General features: G+C 44.2%; 1 protein-coding gene across 3 annotated transcripts in view; it reads left to right on the top strand.

The window, feature by feature from the left end:
* The window catches only part of LOC147105734 (protein PHTF2-like), a 159190-nt gene that overhangs the window by 55188 nt on the left and 85005 nt on the right, over positions 1-18997 (top strand). For all 3 annotated transcript variants that reach the window (XM_086010406.1, XM_086010407.1, XM_086010405.1), the window contains exon 2: positions 18665-18743. In XM_086010406.1, coding sequence (XP_085866532.1) covers positions 18699-18743 — 45 coding nt within the window. In that variant the 5' untranslated portion in view covers positions 18665-18698. The remainder of the gene's footprint in view (positions 1-18664; positions 18744-18997) is intronic.

Raw genomic sequence — 18997 nt, 5'->3', positions numbered from 1 at the left:
AATATCCCAAAATCTATCGATCTCTGCCTTGAATATACTCAATGACTGAGCCTCCACAGCCCTCTGCGGTAGAGAATTCCAAAGATTCACCACCCTTTGAGTGAAGACATTTCTCCTCATCTCAGTCCTAAATGGCTGACCCCTTATTCTGAGACTGTGACCCTGTGTTCGAGACTCCCCAGCCAGGGGAAACATCCTCCCTTCATCTACTCTGTCAAGCCCTGTAAGAATTTTGTATGTTTCAATGAGATCACATCTCATTCTTCTAAACTCTAGAGAATATAGAACTAGTCTATTCAATTTCTCCTCATAGGACAATCCCCCCATCCTAGGAACCAGTCTGGTGAACCTTCGTTGCACTCCCTCTGTGGTAAGTATATCCTTCCTTGGGTAAGGAGACCAAAACTGTACACAATCCTCCAGGTGTGGTCTCACCAGGGCCCTATATAATTGCGGTAAGACATCTTTACTCTTATACTCCAATCCTTTTGTAATAAAGACCAACATACCATTTGCTTTCCTAATTGCTTGTTGTATCTGCATATTAGCTTTCAGCTTCGTTACAAGGACACCCAGGTCCCTCTGAACACCAACATTTCCCAATCTCTCTCCATTTAAAAAATACTCTGCTTCTCTATTTTTCCTACCAAAGTGGATAACTTCACATTTCTCCACATTATGTTCCATTTGCCATGTTCTTGCCCATTGACTTAACCTGTCTATATACCCTTGCAGCCTAACTAGGAAAAAGCTAAGCACACCTGCGAATAGGGATAGAATGGCATAAGTTTCTTGTTCTGGAGGTGGATTCTGTTAGTTAAATCAAGGTGAGATTTGATTATATCGGTTACTCCCAAGTTCACTTGCTGTTTGTAAAATAGGACAACTTTGTTGGAGAAGCATGTGTGCGAGCATGCGTGAAAGATGTGATATGCAGTTTAGATCATAAAGGGGTCTTAATTTTACAGCATGGATTACGCTATTCTAGAATTAGATATTGGGCATATGGGCACACTCCTGAACGCTAAATGCTCGGACAGCTTCTGGGAGTTACCATCATCACTGTACCTGTGCGAATATCTGGCAGACCCAAAATTTTAACTAATACCTGTATATACATTCCTGTCATCTTTCCATTCATAAATTCAATGTCAATAGTCCCAATAGGATTTTCAGTGTTAATTATGTCCATGTCTAGTGATACCTGCCCTGATAGCTGGAGGAGGGGATGATTAAATGGCAGAAGTGATAATGGTGTAAGAGAAAAGGAGGCAATAATGAGAGAAATTCGAGAAACAAGAGATGGGTCGGAGACCTAGAGGATGTGTGAATGGTTACGACAGAATAGCAGACGGAGAGGGAAGCATGGAAAATCTGGCAAAGTGAAGAAGGCTCCAGTAGCCTGCGAATATGGTGGAAGGAAAGGACAGGTGACACCAGAGGTGCAGACCATCCGGCCGTGTAACAATAAGGGATCCCCAGCCCACAACACCTCCCATTCCTGGAAGCGCTGGTGCATCCATCCTACATTACCGGCACCTGCTCGCTGAGAGTAAATGGGAGCTGTGGCGGTCCGTCCTTCGCTCAGCGTACGTGTCCTTTCTCTGGATCTGCTCGGAGACTCTGACTGGCGTGGTGGCCCCGTCCAATTGCAAGGGTAGCACCTGCCACATTATATTCCATTTGCCATGTTCTTGCCCATTGACTAAACCCCTTGCAGCCTAACTAGGAAATGCTGCCCCTGGTCTAATCATATTTACTCTTCTGCACCGTCACATGGGATTGACTTGTGTGTGCATATATGTATATGTATTTTTGTGTGTGCATACGGGTATATAATATTTTAAAATAATAAGTCTTCCAAAATAAGCAATAGTTTGAGGGAAAAAAGTTCAAATTGGTGAATTCTACTTTCTAATTACGTGAAGGTAGCAGCATTGTGTTAAAGATGCTAGAGTTTAGATTTAACTGCAGGAGGATTATGTGAATGCACTGTGTACTGGATATTTGTCACTTGCAGCATTTTGGATAGGTTAATGATTATTGTCATGACTTGAGCTGTCAGCATAAGTGTATTTAGGGATGTAACTGACACCACAGTTTCCTGAACGCCCCACCAATGTAGCTACAGCACGCCCTGCAGTTGTTCATTCTTTATATCACTTTGCTGATGACTGGGAGGAAGCTGATGATAGCCTGATGTTTAGTCTGATTTTCATTGTCTCCACTGGACTTTGTTTTACAGACTGTATTTGAAAAGGCTGCAGCACTGTGCTCTGTTCTTTAGTTCTGATATTAGTGATGTTAATGCCCATCAATACTCTGTTGAGTGCATTTTTACAGCTTGTTTAAAATGTGGTGGATGTTTGTTGGTACTGTATCAGATCATGGTTGCAATTTTTAACTTGGTGAATGTGGTGGGTGTAAATAGCTGTGTCTTTCTGAAACCCACATTTCTTCTTCCTCATTGATGTTTCTTTAGATACAATGTTCAGAGATATTCTGATGTGCTTCACAGAATACCACCAGGATAGTATTAGGACATGATTTTTTAATATTTGGAACAACTAATTAAATACAGCACAGGACTATTTGAATATTAAAAACCAGAAGCAGCATGCTATAGATAGAAGCAGTGCCATAACCATCAGTGGTTTAAGTTGTCTAAAACAACAACAACTTGTATTTATATAGCACCTTTAATGTAGTAAAACATCCCAAGGCGCTTCACAGGAGCGTTATCAAACAAAATTTGACACCAAGCAACATTAGGAGAAATTAGGACAGGTGGCTTGGTCAAAGAGTTAGGTTTTAAGGAGCGCCTTAAAGGAAGAAAGAGAGGTTTAGGGAGGGAATTCCAGAGCTTGGGGCCTAGGCAAAAGAAGGCACGGCCACCAATGGTTGAGCAATTAAAATCAGGGATGCTCAAGAGGGCAGAATTAGAGGCCAAGATTGTCGAACCGCTTTCTGAAAGTACAAATAGGTTATATCATAGGGAATTCCACTGTGCACTTTTCCTTCAAGCCCCGAAAAAAGTCAAGGAGGCTTGTCGGGCAGGATTCAGTACTGCACTGTCAGCAAAGATTATGGAGCGAGACTTGTAGGATTCGCAAAATCCAGAAAATACAGTCTAGATTGGTAAAACCCCTGAAATGGCCACATTGTGAGAACACAAGATGGAGTTGGCAGTTCTCATGGCTCAGTTCAAAAGGACACACCAGCAGTATCTTACAGCAGCCTGAGTCATCACCGATTAGAAGATTCCAGAACTTACTGCTATTGATATGATAATATGGTTACAGCAGTAACGAACTCGTAAACAAAAGTATTTGCACCTGGAGGTGCGCTAATTGCTAGCAAAACGCAAACCCATCTCTGAAATCGCTGAGCACAGAAAAAAAACCATTATCTGTACCAAACTCAGAGGGACACAGGACAGATCCCATCAGTTTCATTTACAAGACATTAAAATAAAGTACTTGCTTTTGTCAAAGCAGCCTGCCCATTACCTTGACAAAAGAAAACCCCTGATTTGGCGCCGAGATAAGGGCAAGGAAACAGTATAACTGTTGAGGGAAAATCGACAGCAAGACTATTCATTCAGTGAGATTCAGACCGATCCATCACAGATTCACACAGACACGAGGTCAAGGACAGAGCGAGGAGGACCCACAAGATTGTGCAGGAGAGCAGATTCAGAAGTTCAGTCCAGATCCAAGACCATCAGGAGTTCGAAGGCCGAGTGGAGAGGAGACGGTTCGAGGAGTTCGGAGGACTTTCAAGATTGTGCAGGAGAGCAGATTCAGAAGTTCAGTCCAGATCCAAGACCATCAGGAGTTCGAAGGCCGAGTGGAGAGGAGACGGTTCGAGGAGTTCGGAGGACTTTCAAGATTGTGCAGGAGAGCGGGTTCAGGAGCCGGTCCCATAAGGAAGATCGGAGATCCCGGACGTCGCAGGAGTACCAAGATCAAGGACGGTTTTAAAACTCTGGTGAGCATAAAGGCCCAACTCTACCTAGCTGACCTAGTTGAGGTATATTTTAGCAACGGGAGGGTTTGTAACATTAAGGGTTTTGTAATTCAGGAGTGTGATTTATCCCTCGATGTGTCCGTGCGCTTTTCCCACCCCCGTTTTAGTATACCGCTGATTAAGAATTGTTGTATGATTTAAGATAGTCAAGGTTATTCCTTGTGTGTTAAATTTTAGTTCCCATTGGGAGACGTGCTAATGATTTTTGTCTAAATTGATTCTTGCATTCTCTGTGTTTATTCTCCTTGAAAATAAAGACATTTCTGATTTAAAACTCACCTTGTCTCACCTGATCCATTTGTCTTCCGAGTCACAAGTTGGGCCACACATCAAGGTTCTCTGGCAATAAGCCCAGTGTCTAGAACCGGTGAGGGGGGAGCGCTTCGGAACCGCTCACGAGCAGTGTGAAATCAAAACCGATCTAGCACACCATAAGCTCGTTAAAACGACCCCTTACAGACTTGAACCCACAACCTTCTGACTCAGGTGAGCGTGCTACCACTGAGCCAAGGCTGGTATGTTGCAGATCTGTATAAGTACCAGAGGCAGTGAAAACACAGGTTTCTAATGGGTTGGTTCAATCACAAAACAACCAGTTACATTCTACTGGAACTGCCTTTACTTTTCAGATTTCTTCACAGTTTCTTGTTACACTAGCCGTGTCAGTTTGTGTGGTGCCTTTTTGAATGAGCGTACACAGAACACTTTCCATGTAGTTGGCCCATTCGCCTGTCAAGAAAAGATGTATATCAGTTTGGCAATTTAGATGATTTTCCATATTTTAACCAAACTTCATAAACATTCTGTGCCAGGTGCTGGGTTGTGTTTTCCAAAATCAAAAAAAAAAATCCTTTGATCAGCAATTAATTTTTTAAGCTTTTTTTAAATTACAGCAATTTTCCATAATTAAAAATAGCGTGGAAGACAAAAAAAAAAATTTCCCCTGAAAATCTGGTCCTTTTACTTCACAATGCTGTTTCTGTGTTGGCTTGTTTTGTAATTGTTCACTTACCTAGTTTGAAATATTGCCCAGAAGGACAGTGGTTACATCTGTGATGCAAAGCATTCCCTCAAGATAACCACAACACAGGTGTATAGAATGGGGTTTTGATGCTTCCACAAATGAGGATTGCTCCAGTTAGTTCCAAAGTAACAAGGTCGGGCAGCATCTGTGGAGAGAGAAACAGAGTTAACGTATTTTGCATTTGTTCCAAAGTAAAAAGTGTTGATCTGCAGATGATTAGTGTGCCCAGATGTTAATGCTGTACTTCTGTTTTTGAAGCAACACTCTAGGTCAGTTCTTCCCACAGACCATAGATCTAGGTTTATTTATTTAAAAAAATCCAGTTCTTGCAGGTGTGGTTTTGGGTGTTAACCCAAGTGCTTATTTGTGGATTGTCTTATCTAGAGGGGATTGGAATGTCACTTGTGTAGTTATCCTCTCTCTTGAAATGAGTGTGTCTAGTGCTGATCCTACCTTTCTCTCCCTGTGGGATTATTATTGCTGTTTTCATCATTTCAGTTATTAACTAGCTTGTAGAAGAATAACCGCTTGCTGTAAAAGAACAGCCAGCCACATGGGAGCTCTTGCAACAAAGTGCACAATATTTTTCAAATTTTCGATTAGTTTATTCCGGAGCAGAAGTGTTTGTGCTGAAGACTGCCTGGATTAACTGTTCAAATTCATTTGCGTTATAGCGATATTTCCAAGGATTCTCTGGAAAGTAAGATGTTCAGGAAAATACCTTTTTAAAAAAACATTAATCTAATATCTTCTACTTTTGCTGATGCTCTCCTGAGTACTGACTGTTCATCCCTTCCTTCTGCCACAGGCAGAATGAGGATCGATATTTCTACCTGAAAAAAGTGAATCTTCCAATATCTGGGAAAATACTGGATATAGATTTTGTTAAAACTGTTTTGAACCTCTATTGAGGTGTGCTTGCTATGTTCCCTTAGCCTGAAGGTCAGTTCAATCTGAGCTCAACATTTCTCCACTCTGTTTTCCTACATCCAACAGCATGGATGCAAAATGTAGTACTGTCTGCACACTGGGCTGGCCAGATGAGGCCAGGATTCCAAGTTGCTGGAGTCCAGCATTGCTGTTTGCTATCTGGCTGTTCACCAGATTAAGTCTGTATACTGATGCATCAACGGACTTAAAAGTGGGATTGATACCTAAATAAAAAATAGTAGTTGAGAGGTGTTTACTGTCCATAGATATGAAGTTACTGCAGTTTTGTTAATGTTTGTGGTGTTGCACAGTTATTTATCTTTGCAGTTGCCATTAGTTTCATAAGTACTAACATTCAAACAACTATAAAGTGGATTATTACATGTAAGAGCTAAGTTTTTATTTTTTAAGCACTAGATGAATTTTATAGGGTCTTCCTCCTGCACGGAATTTTTTTTTTTTTTTTTTTAAAAGAGTGTTTTATTTGGTGAGAACGGTTCTGTCGATCTTTAAGGGATTTGCTTTGTTTTTGGCCGAGTGTGAACCAAGACAAATATGGAAAATGGAGCGCTTCTGAAAATTGTGCAGCCCATTGTTTATCAACATTTTATTTATGTTCGTTTATTTTTGCCATAGAGAATTTTGCAGGGCTTTTTTTTTTTAGCTAGCTCGTTCATCCATCACTAATGAGAGTGACAGGAATAAACCATTCTGGATCATTCTAGGTGTGTTTGAGAGTTTTTCCCCCCTGGCTGTAATAATTTATCCTTTAATACAGTTCAGTTTTTTTTTATCAGTAGAGCACACAAAACCCGTTATCCTTACCCCAATCACTTTCCTGCACTGCTTCCTTGTCTTTTCTCTTTAGCATTCTAGATTTCTCTCCACCGGGACCCTCCCCGTCCATCGCCCTTATTTAGTTTAAAGCCCTATCTACCTCCCTAGTTAGTCGATTCACTAGAACTCTGGTCCCAGCATGGTTCAGGTGTAATTCGTCCCAACGGCACAGCGCTCTCTTTCCCCAGTACTGGTGCCAGTGCCCCACGAATCGAAACCCAAAATAGAAAAATTACATTTTTGAAACTTATTTTTCTGTACAGTGAGGCAGTGCTATATCACAGACATTGAATATTCTGTATCCTAAATACAGGAGTGAGAATGGTTGGCAGTGAGTGGCAAGATTGCAGTTTTAATGCTTTATTAATACCAGTTAAGATGAAGATTGTTTTTGTGAACTTGTATGCAGGAGTTGCCTTGCCTTTAAAATGTTACATTTTCAGATTTTTTTAATGCTGTTGTTGGTTGGGCTTATGCGGAACACAGTTGGGTGGTGTGATGGACAATAGTAGAATAATCGAGATGATTGTGATGTGGAATTGCATGACTAATACTATAGCAATGTCATTTTATTTTCTTGACTGATTCCACAATGTAGTGTACATGTTACAAAATTCCGATCACTTGAGCCTGGACTTTACCTTTTTAAGAAGAATGAGAGTCTATACAAAGCTACATGAGATTTGGTTAGCTCAGCCCTTCCCCTTCAGATTGTACTGCACCAAGTTAGATTAGTTTATATAAAAACAAGTTAGTCATTCTCTCTTTTTTTCCCCACTCTTTCGCTCTTTAGTTCTCTCTCTCTCTCTCTCTTGTTCTCTTTCTTGTGCTCGTTCTTGCTTTTGCTTCTGTTTACAGACACTCTCACTTGCTCTGTCTTCCTCACGCATGATGTTAATCTCTCATGCTCTCTTGCCCTCTCTCCTGCATGCTCTGTCTTTATCTCGATCACACATTTTATTTTTCTCTCCTGGGCTCTGTCGCTCACAGCTCTCTCTTGTGTGCTTGCTCTCGTATTGTCTCGTTTACATGCTTTCTGTGTGTCGCACAGTATTTCACTTGCTCTCGCTCCTCTTCCCCCCCCCCCGCTCTCGCCCCTCTTCCCCCCTTGCTCTCGCTCCTCTTCCCCCCCCCGCTCTCGCCCCTCTTCCCCCCCCGCTCTCGCCCCTCTTCCCCCCCCGCTCTCGCCCCTCTTCCCCCCCCGCTCTCGCCCCTCTTCCCCCCCCGCTCTCGCCCCTCTTCCCCCCCCGCTCTCGCCCCTCTTCCCCCCCCGCTCTCGCCCCTCTTCCCCCCCCGCTCTCGCCCCTCTTCCCCCCCCCGCTCTCGCCCCTCTTCCCCCCCCGCTCTCGCCCCTCTTCCCCCCCCGCTCTCGCCCCTCTTCCCCCCCGCTCTCGCCCCTCTTCCCCCTGCTCTCGCCCCTCTTCCCCCTGCTCTCGCCCCTCTTACCCCCGCTCTCGCCCCTCTCCCCCCGCTCTTGCCCCTCTTCCCCCCGCTCTCGCCCCTCTCCTCCACCCTTCCCCCCGCTCTCGCCCCTCTTCCCCCCCCCCGCTCTCGCCCCTCTCCCCCCCCCGCTCTCGCCCCTCTTCCCCCCCCGCTCTCGCCCCTCTTCCCCCCCCCCGCTCTCGCCCCTCTCCCCCCCCCGCTCTCGCCCCTCTTCCCCCCCCCGCTCTCGCCCCTCTTCCCCCCCCGCTCTCGCCCCTTCTCCCTCCCGCTCTCCCGCCCCCTCACCCCCTGCCCCCTCTCGCCCCCCCCGCTCTCGCGCCCCCCGCTCTCGCCGCCCCCCCACTCTCACCCCCCCCACCCCCGCTCTCGCCCCTCTTTCCCCCCCCACCCCGTGCTCTCGCCCCTCTGTTCCCCCCCCGCTCTCTCGCCCCTCTCCACCCTCCCTTCCTCCCCTGCTCTCTCACTCCCGCTCCCTCCAACCCCCCCGCCGCTCCCGCTCATCAAATTTTGAAATTCCCATCCTCATATTTGAATTCCTTCATGTTCCTTCCCCTCCCTAACCCAGTAATCTCCTCGGGGGCCCCCCAACTTTCTATTTCCTCTGACTCTGGCCTCTTTTGTATCCCCTCCCCTTGCCCCACCATTGGTGCTGTACCTTCAGCTGCCTTGGCCTACCACTCTGAAATTCCCTCACTACATCACTCTCCTCCTTTTAAGGCCTTCCTTGAAACCTACCTCTTTGACCAAGTTACGATCAACGCTCCTAATGTCTCCTCCTCGGTCTTGGTGTCAGTTTAATTTTGATTATGCTACTCCTTGGGACATTTTCTGTGTTAAAGCGACTATACAAATGCTAGCTGTTGTATTTAAACACTATTCTGTGATAATTCTCCCCACATTTTGGAAATGCTTTCCTTTTAAGGTGTACTCCAATCCATGTGTTAAAGTAACAAATGGAACTTCTAGTTAATTTAAAATGTGTTTACCATGTCTCAAATGTGGTGAGAATGATCACAGTACTATTAGTTGGCGTGGAGAGTAAATGTCCACATGAGCTGCTTGGCTTGAATGGCCTGTTTTGGTGTTGTAACTTTTATTTATTTCTATGCAATTTAAGTACTGTGCAAAAGCGCAAATTTTATTTCAAAAGAGTTTTGTATTGTGCAATAATTTGTGCTTAAAGGAAGCTTAGAAGAATTTATTTTCACACAATAGGTTATTAGAATAAGGAACGCATTATCACAAGTGACTATAAAGCTGAATGAATCACAGCGTTTGAGAGACTCGGAGGGCTGGATTTTCATTCAGGGGACGTGATGGAGGCGGGACTACAACTTTCGGGGTTGTTGTCCCGCCTCCATCGAGATGTGGCCAATCCATGCGATTTTTAACTTGATTGACCTTGTTGAGCCCGCCCAGCATTAAATTAAAAATGGGGATTAGGCTAAAAACTGCCTGTTAATAGGCAGATTAATTGGCACTAATCCCTTCCCGCCTCGGGGGGTCGGGTCCCAGCACAGGTCGGGTACCCGCCTCCTTTGAAATTGGCATGGAGGCGGGATGGGGTCGTGCCCCCCCAAATTTGCGACTTTAACCCCCCCCCCCCCCCCCCCACGCACGCCTCCAATCCCTCCACGGCCCAATTAAAATTCTGCCCAGAGAATTATTTGGTGGATAATCGAGTAAAGGGCAAAAGTAAGGAAATGAGTTTTGAGTCCAGTATGAAGCTAAAGCTGGCACAGGCGGTGGGCCAATGTTGCCCCTCAGGTGCTCGGCTGAGCACCAATCGGGAGGTTCCGCGCAGGGCACTGACCAGCTGTTGCTGCAGGAAGGGATGTGTGGCCACCCTGCAAATTCAGAGACCGCTCACCACAAAAAATTAGAGGGAACACTGCAGTGGGCTGAAATTTCTATGATTTTTGTTTTTGAATGAATTAATCTAATTCAAATTAGTATCTTGCCAATTTACCTAAAAATCTTCAAATGGTATAAAACAAAGTTTTGTAAATCCACAATGATACTTTTTCTTGGTACTGGTGTGGTATAAATATTTATAAAATGTATTTACCACTTTCATAAAATCATTTTGCAACTACACAAATAACATGTTGTCTTGCTTGTGACTGGATCCACTTTGTGTTCTATACATACATGTCGAAGAGATCACTCACTGCACCAGTGATTAGTATTAATTTCTTTCCCATCCAATCTCCTCCTGTAATTCTTCTTGTCTGGTTCCATGGGCACTGGCAGCCCTTCAGTACCTCGGCCAAGTGGCCATTCTTGAGTAAGTGGTGGCAGCTATTCAGTCAGGAGCATTACAACCAATCCAATTCTTTTCCCACCAGATATTCACACTCATACACTTTCCATTAAGGGCTTCTGTTTTGTAATCGGAAGATTTTTCTGATTTTTTTTTTTTTTTCCTCTTTCCTCGCCCAGGGACACTGAGGCCAATTGCAGCATCACAACTAAAGAAAGACCTGCATTATATAGCGCCTTTCACAGCCACCGGTCGTCCCAAACCACTTTACAGCCAGTGAAGTACTCTTGAAGTGTAGTCACTGTTGTTATGTGGGAAAAACGGCAGCCAATTTGCGCACAGCAAGCTCACACAAACCGCAAATGTGATAATGACCAGATAATCTGTTTTAGTGATGTTGATTGAGGGATAAATATTGGCCAGGACACCAGGGAGAATTCACCTGCTCCTCTTTGAAATAGTGCCATGAGATCTTTTATGTCCACCTGAGAGAGCAGACGGGGCCTCGGTTTAACGTCTCATCCGAAAGACGGCACTTCCGACAGTGCAGCACTCCCTCAGCACTGCACTGGAGAGCCTAGATTTTTGTGCTCAAGGAGTGGGACTTGAACCCACAACCTTCGAACTCCGAGGCGAGAGTGCTACCCACTGAGCCATGGCTGACAACTGTCATGCCAGCTGAGATTAGTGTACTTGGCATAGACAATACTGACAAGGTTCGGAGGCTTTGACCTTTCTGCTCTGTGTGGTTTCAGTATCCTATCTTGTCAGCAGTATTATCCATTTAAACGAAGAAGGTCTTTTTGATCGTTTTGAGGAGTATTTGGTTATGATTTTTCTTTTGAAAATGGTCTACAACTCGTGCATTAGTGTTCCGGTATTTTCTTCAGTGAATAACAGTACACAGATAAGGAAGTGCATGATTACTTTGCTCACTCAAATAATGAAACCAGGAAGTATACACAGAGATAACCTCTGAGCAAGAAGATAAACTAGGGTGTAACAATTGAGTTCTTGTATTAGTTTCTGTGGTTATATTCAATGCGATCGCTTAAGAAAGATTTTGATTGATTGTCATATGAAATTTGCATATTTATTTGTAGTTCGCCCAGAATCAGAAATCCAGTAAATTTCAAAAAGGAGCGCATCAGTAATGACCTAAAATACTGTATCAAGGACAGTAATAACTCCATTTTCTTTTTTGGAATACATTCACACTCCAGAAGTTTAGTGCTGAACTTGGGGCATAAATTGGGTGCCAAGGATTGAAACAAAGCAGAGCGTGACTACCTTCTCCAGATGGGTTGGGCCCTGAGGCTCAGGGTGCATCTACACTATAACCGCAGCATCAGTGCAAAGCCAAAACTCGCACCAAGACGTAACCAGTACTGCAGTGTGATCTTGCACTGAGATGGCAGAGAATGACACTCGTTGACTATCCTTTACTTCTCCTTCATTACAAGAAAGTACCTTCCATTCAGCACCAACCCCAGCAGCCCAGTTAAGATTAGGAAGAATTCACATCCAACCATTTTTTTTTGATGAATGCATCGCCATCCTTTCATGGCTTTCTGAAACTTGCTGGATGTAGCTTAAATTAACTGGTTGACCTTTTGCATTGATTTGATGTTTTATAAGTGTGACTTGATATACAGGAAACTCTTTTTTTCTACCGGCATCTAAACAACCGGAAATCTCTCTTAACCGGCAAAATTCAGGAGTAGGTTCAGGTAAGTTTTACTTCATATAGTGGCCGTGTAACCGGGGTTCCTGGATCTGTGGCCGTGTAACCGGGGTTCCTGCACCTGTTGCCATGCAACAGGGACGCCTGGATCTGTGGCCGTGTAACCGGGGTTCCTGCACCTGTTGCCATGCAACAGGGACGCCTGGATCTGTGGCCGTGTAACCGGGGTTCCTGCACCTGTTGCCATGCAACAGGGACGCCTGGATCTGTGGCCGTGTAACCGGGGTTCCTGCACCTGTTGCCATGCAACAGGGACGCCTGGATCTGTGACCGTGTAACCGGGGTTCCTGCACCTGTTGCCATGCAACAGGGACGCCTGGATCTGTGGCCGTGTAACCGGGGTTCCTGCACCTTTGCCATGCAACAGGGACGCCTGGATCTGTGGCCGTGTACGGGGCTCTCGTACCTTAGTAAGTATACCTCTCTGTAATCCGGACTTTTTGATCAACCGGCACCACGCCGGTCCCATCGGTGCCGGATAAAAAAGAGTTTCCTGTATTTTGCAATAAGTGCTGCAATTTTTGATGGTGAATTTAAAGCTACAGTACGATGTGACTCACTTTGCATTTGGGCACAAATAATCGGGAAGGAATGTTGCCTTCTACAGTTCACATTTCAAAACCAGTTCCCAAACTGTTGTCTATGTGATGGGCAGTGTTAAATTGCCAACCCAGTGTGTATGCTAACTCTCTTCTGTGTAGAAAAGTGCAAACAAGTTCCCTTGTGTGCTCATTCTAAATCTACTGTCGGGTTATTGGCTGCACAGCAAATAACAGGCCAGAAAATTCCACATCAGCAGATAATGTTTGGGTAAACTGTAACTTTCCACGTGGCTTGGTGAGTAATAATGATGTTGATGTACTGTTTTTAGTTGAAAACAGGCTGGGCACTGAACATAGTATTGTTTAAACAAAAGCTAGCCCAGTTGCTTGTACAAGTGGAAAAGTGAAAGCCGTAGATGGTAGAAAAGTGGCTGCAGTTCAAAGAAAGAAATTGATAACCATATGGATTTTAATATTTTTGAATTAAACATCAGTTCCTTCAAAAAAAGGATCAATTACAACAAAAGATTGTGTTTACCCTGCTTCTCTACTAATTTTGCGGAACTTCTGCCGAAGTTTCGGCATTCAATTGGGAGAATCGCCGCCAAAATTAATGGCGATTGACTCTAAAAGGACTTGGTGCCACAGAGGAGCCATGCAGGCATGTGGTAATCTTGGCCTCCACTACTGTACATATAAAGAATTTCTTCTATCGCACCTTTTGCCTAACAGGGAGCAGTTTGTTCTGTTAGCACGCGGTTTCACTGCTTGATTTCAGTTCATCTTAAACAAGAAAACCAATAAAAGATGTCCAACAGCTTTATTAAAAAAAAGCTGATTTAGCCACCACAAGCTGACAACTCGAAGAGTCCTGACATATGATAACAAGTAATTACACTGGCTTTGCAACTTAACTGCAGGCAGACATAACCTTCCTTTACTTGTATAGGGAGAAAATAAAAGCAAGTGCATGAAATTCAAATGTTGACACTTAGAAAATATCAACGGGATTAGACAAAGTCAACATGGATTTATGAAAGGAAAATCGTGTATGACAAACCTGGAGTTTTTTGAGGATGTAACTGGTAGAATAGATAAGGGAGAACCAGTGGATGTGGTGTATTTGGATTTTCAGAAGGCCTTTGATAAAGTCCCACATAAGAGATTAGTGTGCAAAATTAAAGCACATGGGATTGGGGGTAATATACTGGCATGGATTGAAAATTGGTTAACAGACAGGAAACAGAGAGTAGGAATAAATGGGTCTTTTTCGGGGTGGCAGGCGGTGACTAGTGGGGTACAGCAGGGATCCGTGCTTGGGCCCCAGCTGTTCACAGTATATATCAGTGCTTTGGATGAGGGAACCAAATGTAATATTTCCAAGTTTGCTGATGACACGAAACTAGGTGGGATTGAGAGTTGTGAGGAGGATGCAAAGAGGTTTCAAGGCGATTTAGACAAGTTGAGTGAGTGGGCAAATACATGGCAGATGCAGTATAACGTGGATAAATGTGAAGTTATTCACTTCGGTAGGAAAAACAGAAAGGTAGAGTATTATTTAAATGGTGATAGATTGGGAAATGCTGATGTACAAAGGGACCTGGGTGTCCTTGTATACCAGTCACTGAAAGCAAACATGCAGATACAGCAAGCAGTTAGGAAGGCAAATGGTATGTTGGCCTTCATTGCAAGAGGATTTGAGTACAGGAGCAAGGATGTCTTACTACAGTTGTACAGGGCCTTGGTGAGACCACACCTGGAGTACTGTGTGCAGTTTTGGTCTTACCTAAGAAAGGATATACTTGTCAGAGGGAGTGCAACGAAGGTTCACCAGACTGATTCCTGGGATGGCAGGACTGTCTTATGAGGAGAGATTGGGTCAACTAGGCCTGTATTCACTAGAGTTTAGAAGAATGAGAGGGGATCTCATTGAAATGTATAAAATTCTGACAGGGCTAGACAGACTGGATGCAGGGAGAATGTTTCCCCTGGCTGGGGGGGGGGGTCTAGAACGAGGGGTCACAGTCTCCGGTATGGGGTAGGACATTTAGGATTGAGATGAGACATTTCTTCACTGAGGGTGGTGAACCTGTGGCATTCTCTACCACAGAAGGCTGTGGAGGCCAAGTCACTGAATATATTTAAGAAGGAGATAGATAGATGTCTAGACACAAAAGGCATCAAGGGGTATGGGAAGAGAGCAGGAATATGGTATTGAGATAGAGGATCAGCCATGATCATATTGAATGGTGGAGCAGGCTCGAAGGGCTGAATGGCCTACTCCTGCTTCTATTTTTCTATGTTTCTATGAAGGTAAACAATGCATTCTGGTTAATTGTAAATACTTAAATACTGCACAATAATCTTAAAAAAGGAAGGGGGCAACTGAAATTTGGATTTTCAATAAAGCCACCACACCATCACTCACCCCAATATTTACCTCAACAGCCACTCTTTCACATCCAATCCCCCATCACCCAGTTTACAAAGGCACTTTATGCCCTCTACATCCATTTCACACAGGCTCACAGAGATCCTTCTCCCTCGAGGATAAACAAGGCAGTGAATTTAATGTGACCACAATTACAAAGATTTTGATACTTCCATTAATTAAGCATGATCTCAAGAATTTCGAATCATAGAATGGTTACAGCACGGAAGAAGGCCATTCGGCCCGTGCTGACTCTCAGCTAGTCCCACTCTCCCGCCCTTTCCCCGTAGCCCTGCAAATTTTTTCCCTTCAGATACTGATCCAACTCCCTTTAGGGGAAAAAAAAGCTTGAGTCTGCCTCCAAATTCAATCAATGGAATGAAAATCGAGCAGGTTCTACAATGACTGGGTGATCTGCTCTGCCAGATTAGCACCCAGGCAGAATTATGGCATTAGACACAAGGTTACTGACAAAATACATATGGTTTCTCCTCCTCCTTTACATATTCATTGCTCTCTCCTGATATTGCTCTTGTAAGTTGGAGGATATGCACTTTGTCTTGTTTGTCATTGTTTGTGTGCCTCTGTCTCCCTCTTGCACACTCTCACATGTCCTATCTCTCATGCTCTCGCCATCTCTTGTATCATCTTTCTTGCGCCCTCTCTCTCTCTCTCATGTCTTTTCTCTCTTGTGCTCTCTTTCGCGTCCCTCCCACACTCTCGTTTACCCTCCTAGACTTGAGTTTGTTTTCTCTCTTTCTCTCAGGGCTGCCACTGGTGTGTTTTATTTCTAGCTATAGATAATAGTTAGTGGAGGGATCTGGGTCTCGGCTTCATTTTCCCCTGGTGGATGTGGAGCACTGATCAATAGAGTGCTCTCCAGCCAGGGCTGCAGGCTGCCAGGTACTCTGAGGGGTGGCAGTGGTGTTTGCCAATTGAGAGGATGGCTTCACGCTGAATTTTCCAGTGGCGGTTGTGAGATGCTGGTTAAGGGAAGGATCTGCACTACAGTTGACATTAGGGAGTGGGAGGTAATCGTGCCAGGGAAGCGAGCAATGTGAAGGAACACAGCCATTGCACCACCTACCTTGGAAATGCAAATTTCATGATCTAGGAGCGCTGAAAGGCATGTACGACGTAATTGTATGGGAACTCCATGTTTGAATCACTCCAATCAGATTTCTGCCCTGACACAGTGCCAAAATGGCTCGTATCAAAGTTAAAAATGACATCCTATGTGACTGTGACAGTGGTAAACTATTCCTTCTCAACCTGTCTGCAGCCTTTGACACGCTTGACCACACCATCTTCCTCCAACGCCTCTCCTCCATCGCCCAGCTGAGTGGGACTACACTCGCCTGGTTCCATTCTTCTCTCTCCAGTCGTAGCCAGAGGATCGATCCTTGGCCCCCTCCTATTTCTCATCTACCTGCTGCCCCTCGGTGACATCATCCAAAAACACAATGTCGGGTTCCACATGCGGGCTGACGACACCCATCTCTACCTCACCACCACCCCTCTCAACCACTCCACAGTCTCTCAATTGTCAGACTGCTTGTCTGAATCCAGTACTGGATGAGCAGAATTTCCTCCCAACTAAATGTTGGGAAGACCGAAGCCATTGTCTTTGGTCCCCGCCACAAACTCCGTTTCCTAGCTACTGATTCCATCCCTCTCCCTGGCAACTGTCTGAGACTGAACCAGACTGTTCACAACCTTGGTGTCGTATTTGACTCGAGATAATCTTCCGACCACATATTTGCACCATCACTAAGACTGTCTATTTCCACCTCCGTAACATCGCCCGACTCTGCCCTTGCCTCAGCTCATCTGCTGCTGAAGCTCTCATCCATGCCTTGACTTGACTATTCCTGGCTGACCTATCTTCACACTCCATAAACTGGAGCTCATCCAAAACTCTGCTGCCTGTGTCCTAACTCGTAGCAAGTCCCGCTCACCCATCACCCCTGTGCTCACTGAGCTACATTGGCTCCCAATTGAGCAACGCCTTGATTTTAAAATTCTCATCTTTTTTCAAATCCCTCCATGGTTTCGCCCCTCCCTATCTCAGTAACCTCCTCCAGCCTTACAACCCTCCGAGATATCTGCGCTCCTCCCATTTTGGCCTCTTGCGCATCCACGATTTTAATCGCTCCATCATTGGCGGCAGTGCCTTCAGCTGCTGAGGCCCTAAATTCTGGAATTCCCTCCCTAAACCTCTCCATCTCTACCTCTCTTTCCTCCTTTTAAGTTACACCTTAAAACCTACGTCTTTTCTGCCCTAATATCTCCATATGTGGCTCGGTGTCAAATTTTGTTTTATAACACTCCTGTGAAGCGTCTTGGGCCGTTTTACTACGTTAAAGGCGCTATATAAATACAAGTTGTTGTTGAAATTTAAACTTTCACCAGCTTGTGCCTAACATCCAGGCATGACAGAAATACTATGATGTGACCTTCCTGTAAGTACAGGAAGGTGTGCTATCTAAACTTTCAATGTATTATAGCTAGATGTTAATGAATCTAGTTTGTTTTGTTAGTTGTGGCGTAGCATCTTGATTTCTGCAAATTTATTCAATAATGGTTGGAAAGATGAGCAAACTGTTATAACAACAGAAAATGCTGGAAACACTCAGCAGGTCAGGCAGCATCGTGGAGAGAGAAACAGAGCAAACTGTTAAGTTGTATAACTTACTAATTTGAAGTTAATTGCAGCTATGGAAAATATTTTCAGCGTTGGAAGTCCAGAAAACTAAAAAAAGTGCTTCATGAAAAGCCGAGGTATACTTCTTACTGGCTTGATTTTTAGAAACTAAAATGATTGTTGCTTTAAGATGAGTTTTTAAACTGGGGTTTGAAAGAGGATCCCAGGAGTCCATGAGGTCTCGGGTGAACATACCAAGTGCTGCAACTGCATTTGTCTGTAATTGTTTTTTACTTATTGACTTGGCATTTCACTGTATTTTTAGAAAAAATTTGCTTGCATTGCAATGTTTTTTTGTACTCTGCACACGAGTTTGTCATTATTTGTAGGGATTTCCCTGAGGGGAAGTTTGAAAACCACTGTTTTGAGGGGTGGCGGTCCTCCATACAATAAGGGAAATTGCATATATTGTCTTGCTCTTGGTAAACCAGAATACTGTTCTGTCCTCGGGTGCAACTATGCTAAATAACCAGGTGATTGAGTCAATTCAAAGAGACAACAGATGGCTGGAATTTCTTGCAGTGTGCAAAAATATGTAGACAGTACAGTTCCAGTACAGCAACTTTCAGTTGTTATAGCAACAAGTCACTGCAAAACATCTTACTAAATTAGTAATGAGGTTGGGTGTAACGTAAGCACAGCATCACCACACTGGCCTTTACCACTACTTAAGCAACTTGCAAGTGGTACTGATCTTTTTTTCCTCTCTCCTTTCAGCCTAAAATGCCCAACGTGTGATTGAGAGGGATAAATGGCGTCTAAAGTGACGGATGCTATCGTGTGGTATCAGAAAAAGGTAAGTCTTTCTTTCATTTTTTTAGCTTGATGTTTGACCTCCATGTGTGGCATTATTTGTACGTACTGCTGAGAGGAGCTGATACAAAGGTTAGGTTGTGTTCCATATTTCTATTGTATTTCTCGTACAATATCTCTGATTTTCAGTAGCTGAAAAACAATTAAGAGTTTTAGGAACCGGCCATTCAGCCCCTCGAGCCTGTTCCACCATTCAATTAGATTATGGCTGAGCTGTACCTCCACTCCATTTTACCT

The sequence above is a fragment of the Somniosus microcephalus genome, chromosome 17 (assembly GCF_052327205.1).
Source record: "Somniosus microcephalus isolate GS21.2 chromosome 17, FLI_Smic_1.0, whole genome shotgun sequence".
NCBI lineage: Eukaryota > Metazoa > Chordata > Chondrichthyes > Squaliformes > Somniosidae > Somniosus > Somniosus microcephalus.
The sequence above is the reverse complement of the archived record's forward strand: the minus strand, read 5'-3'. Positions and strand labels throughout refer to the sequence as shown.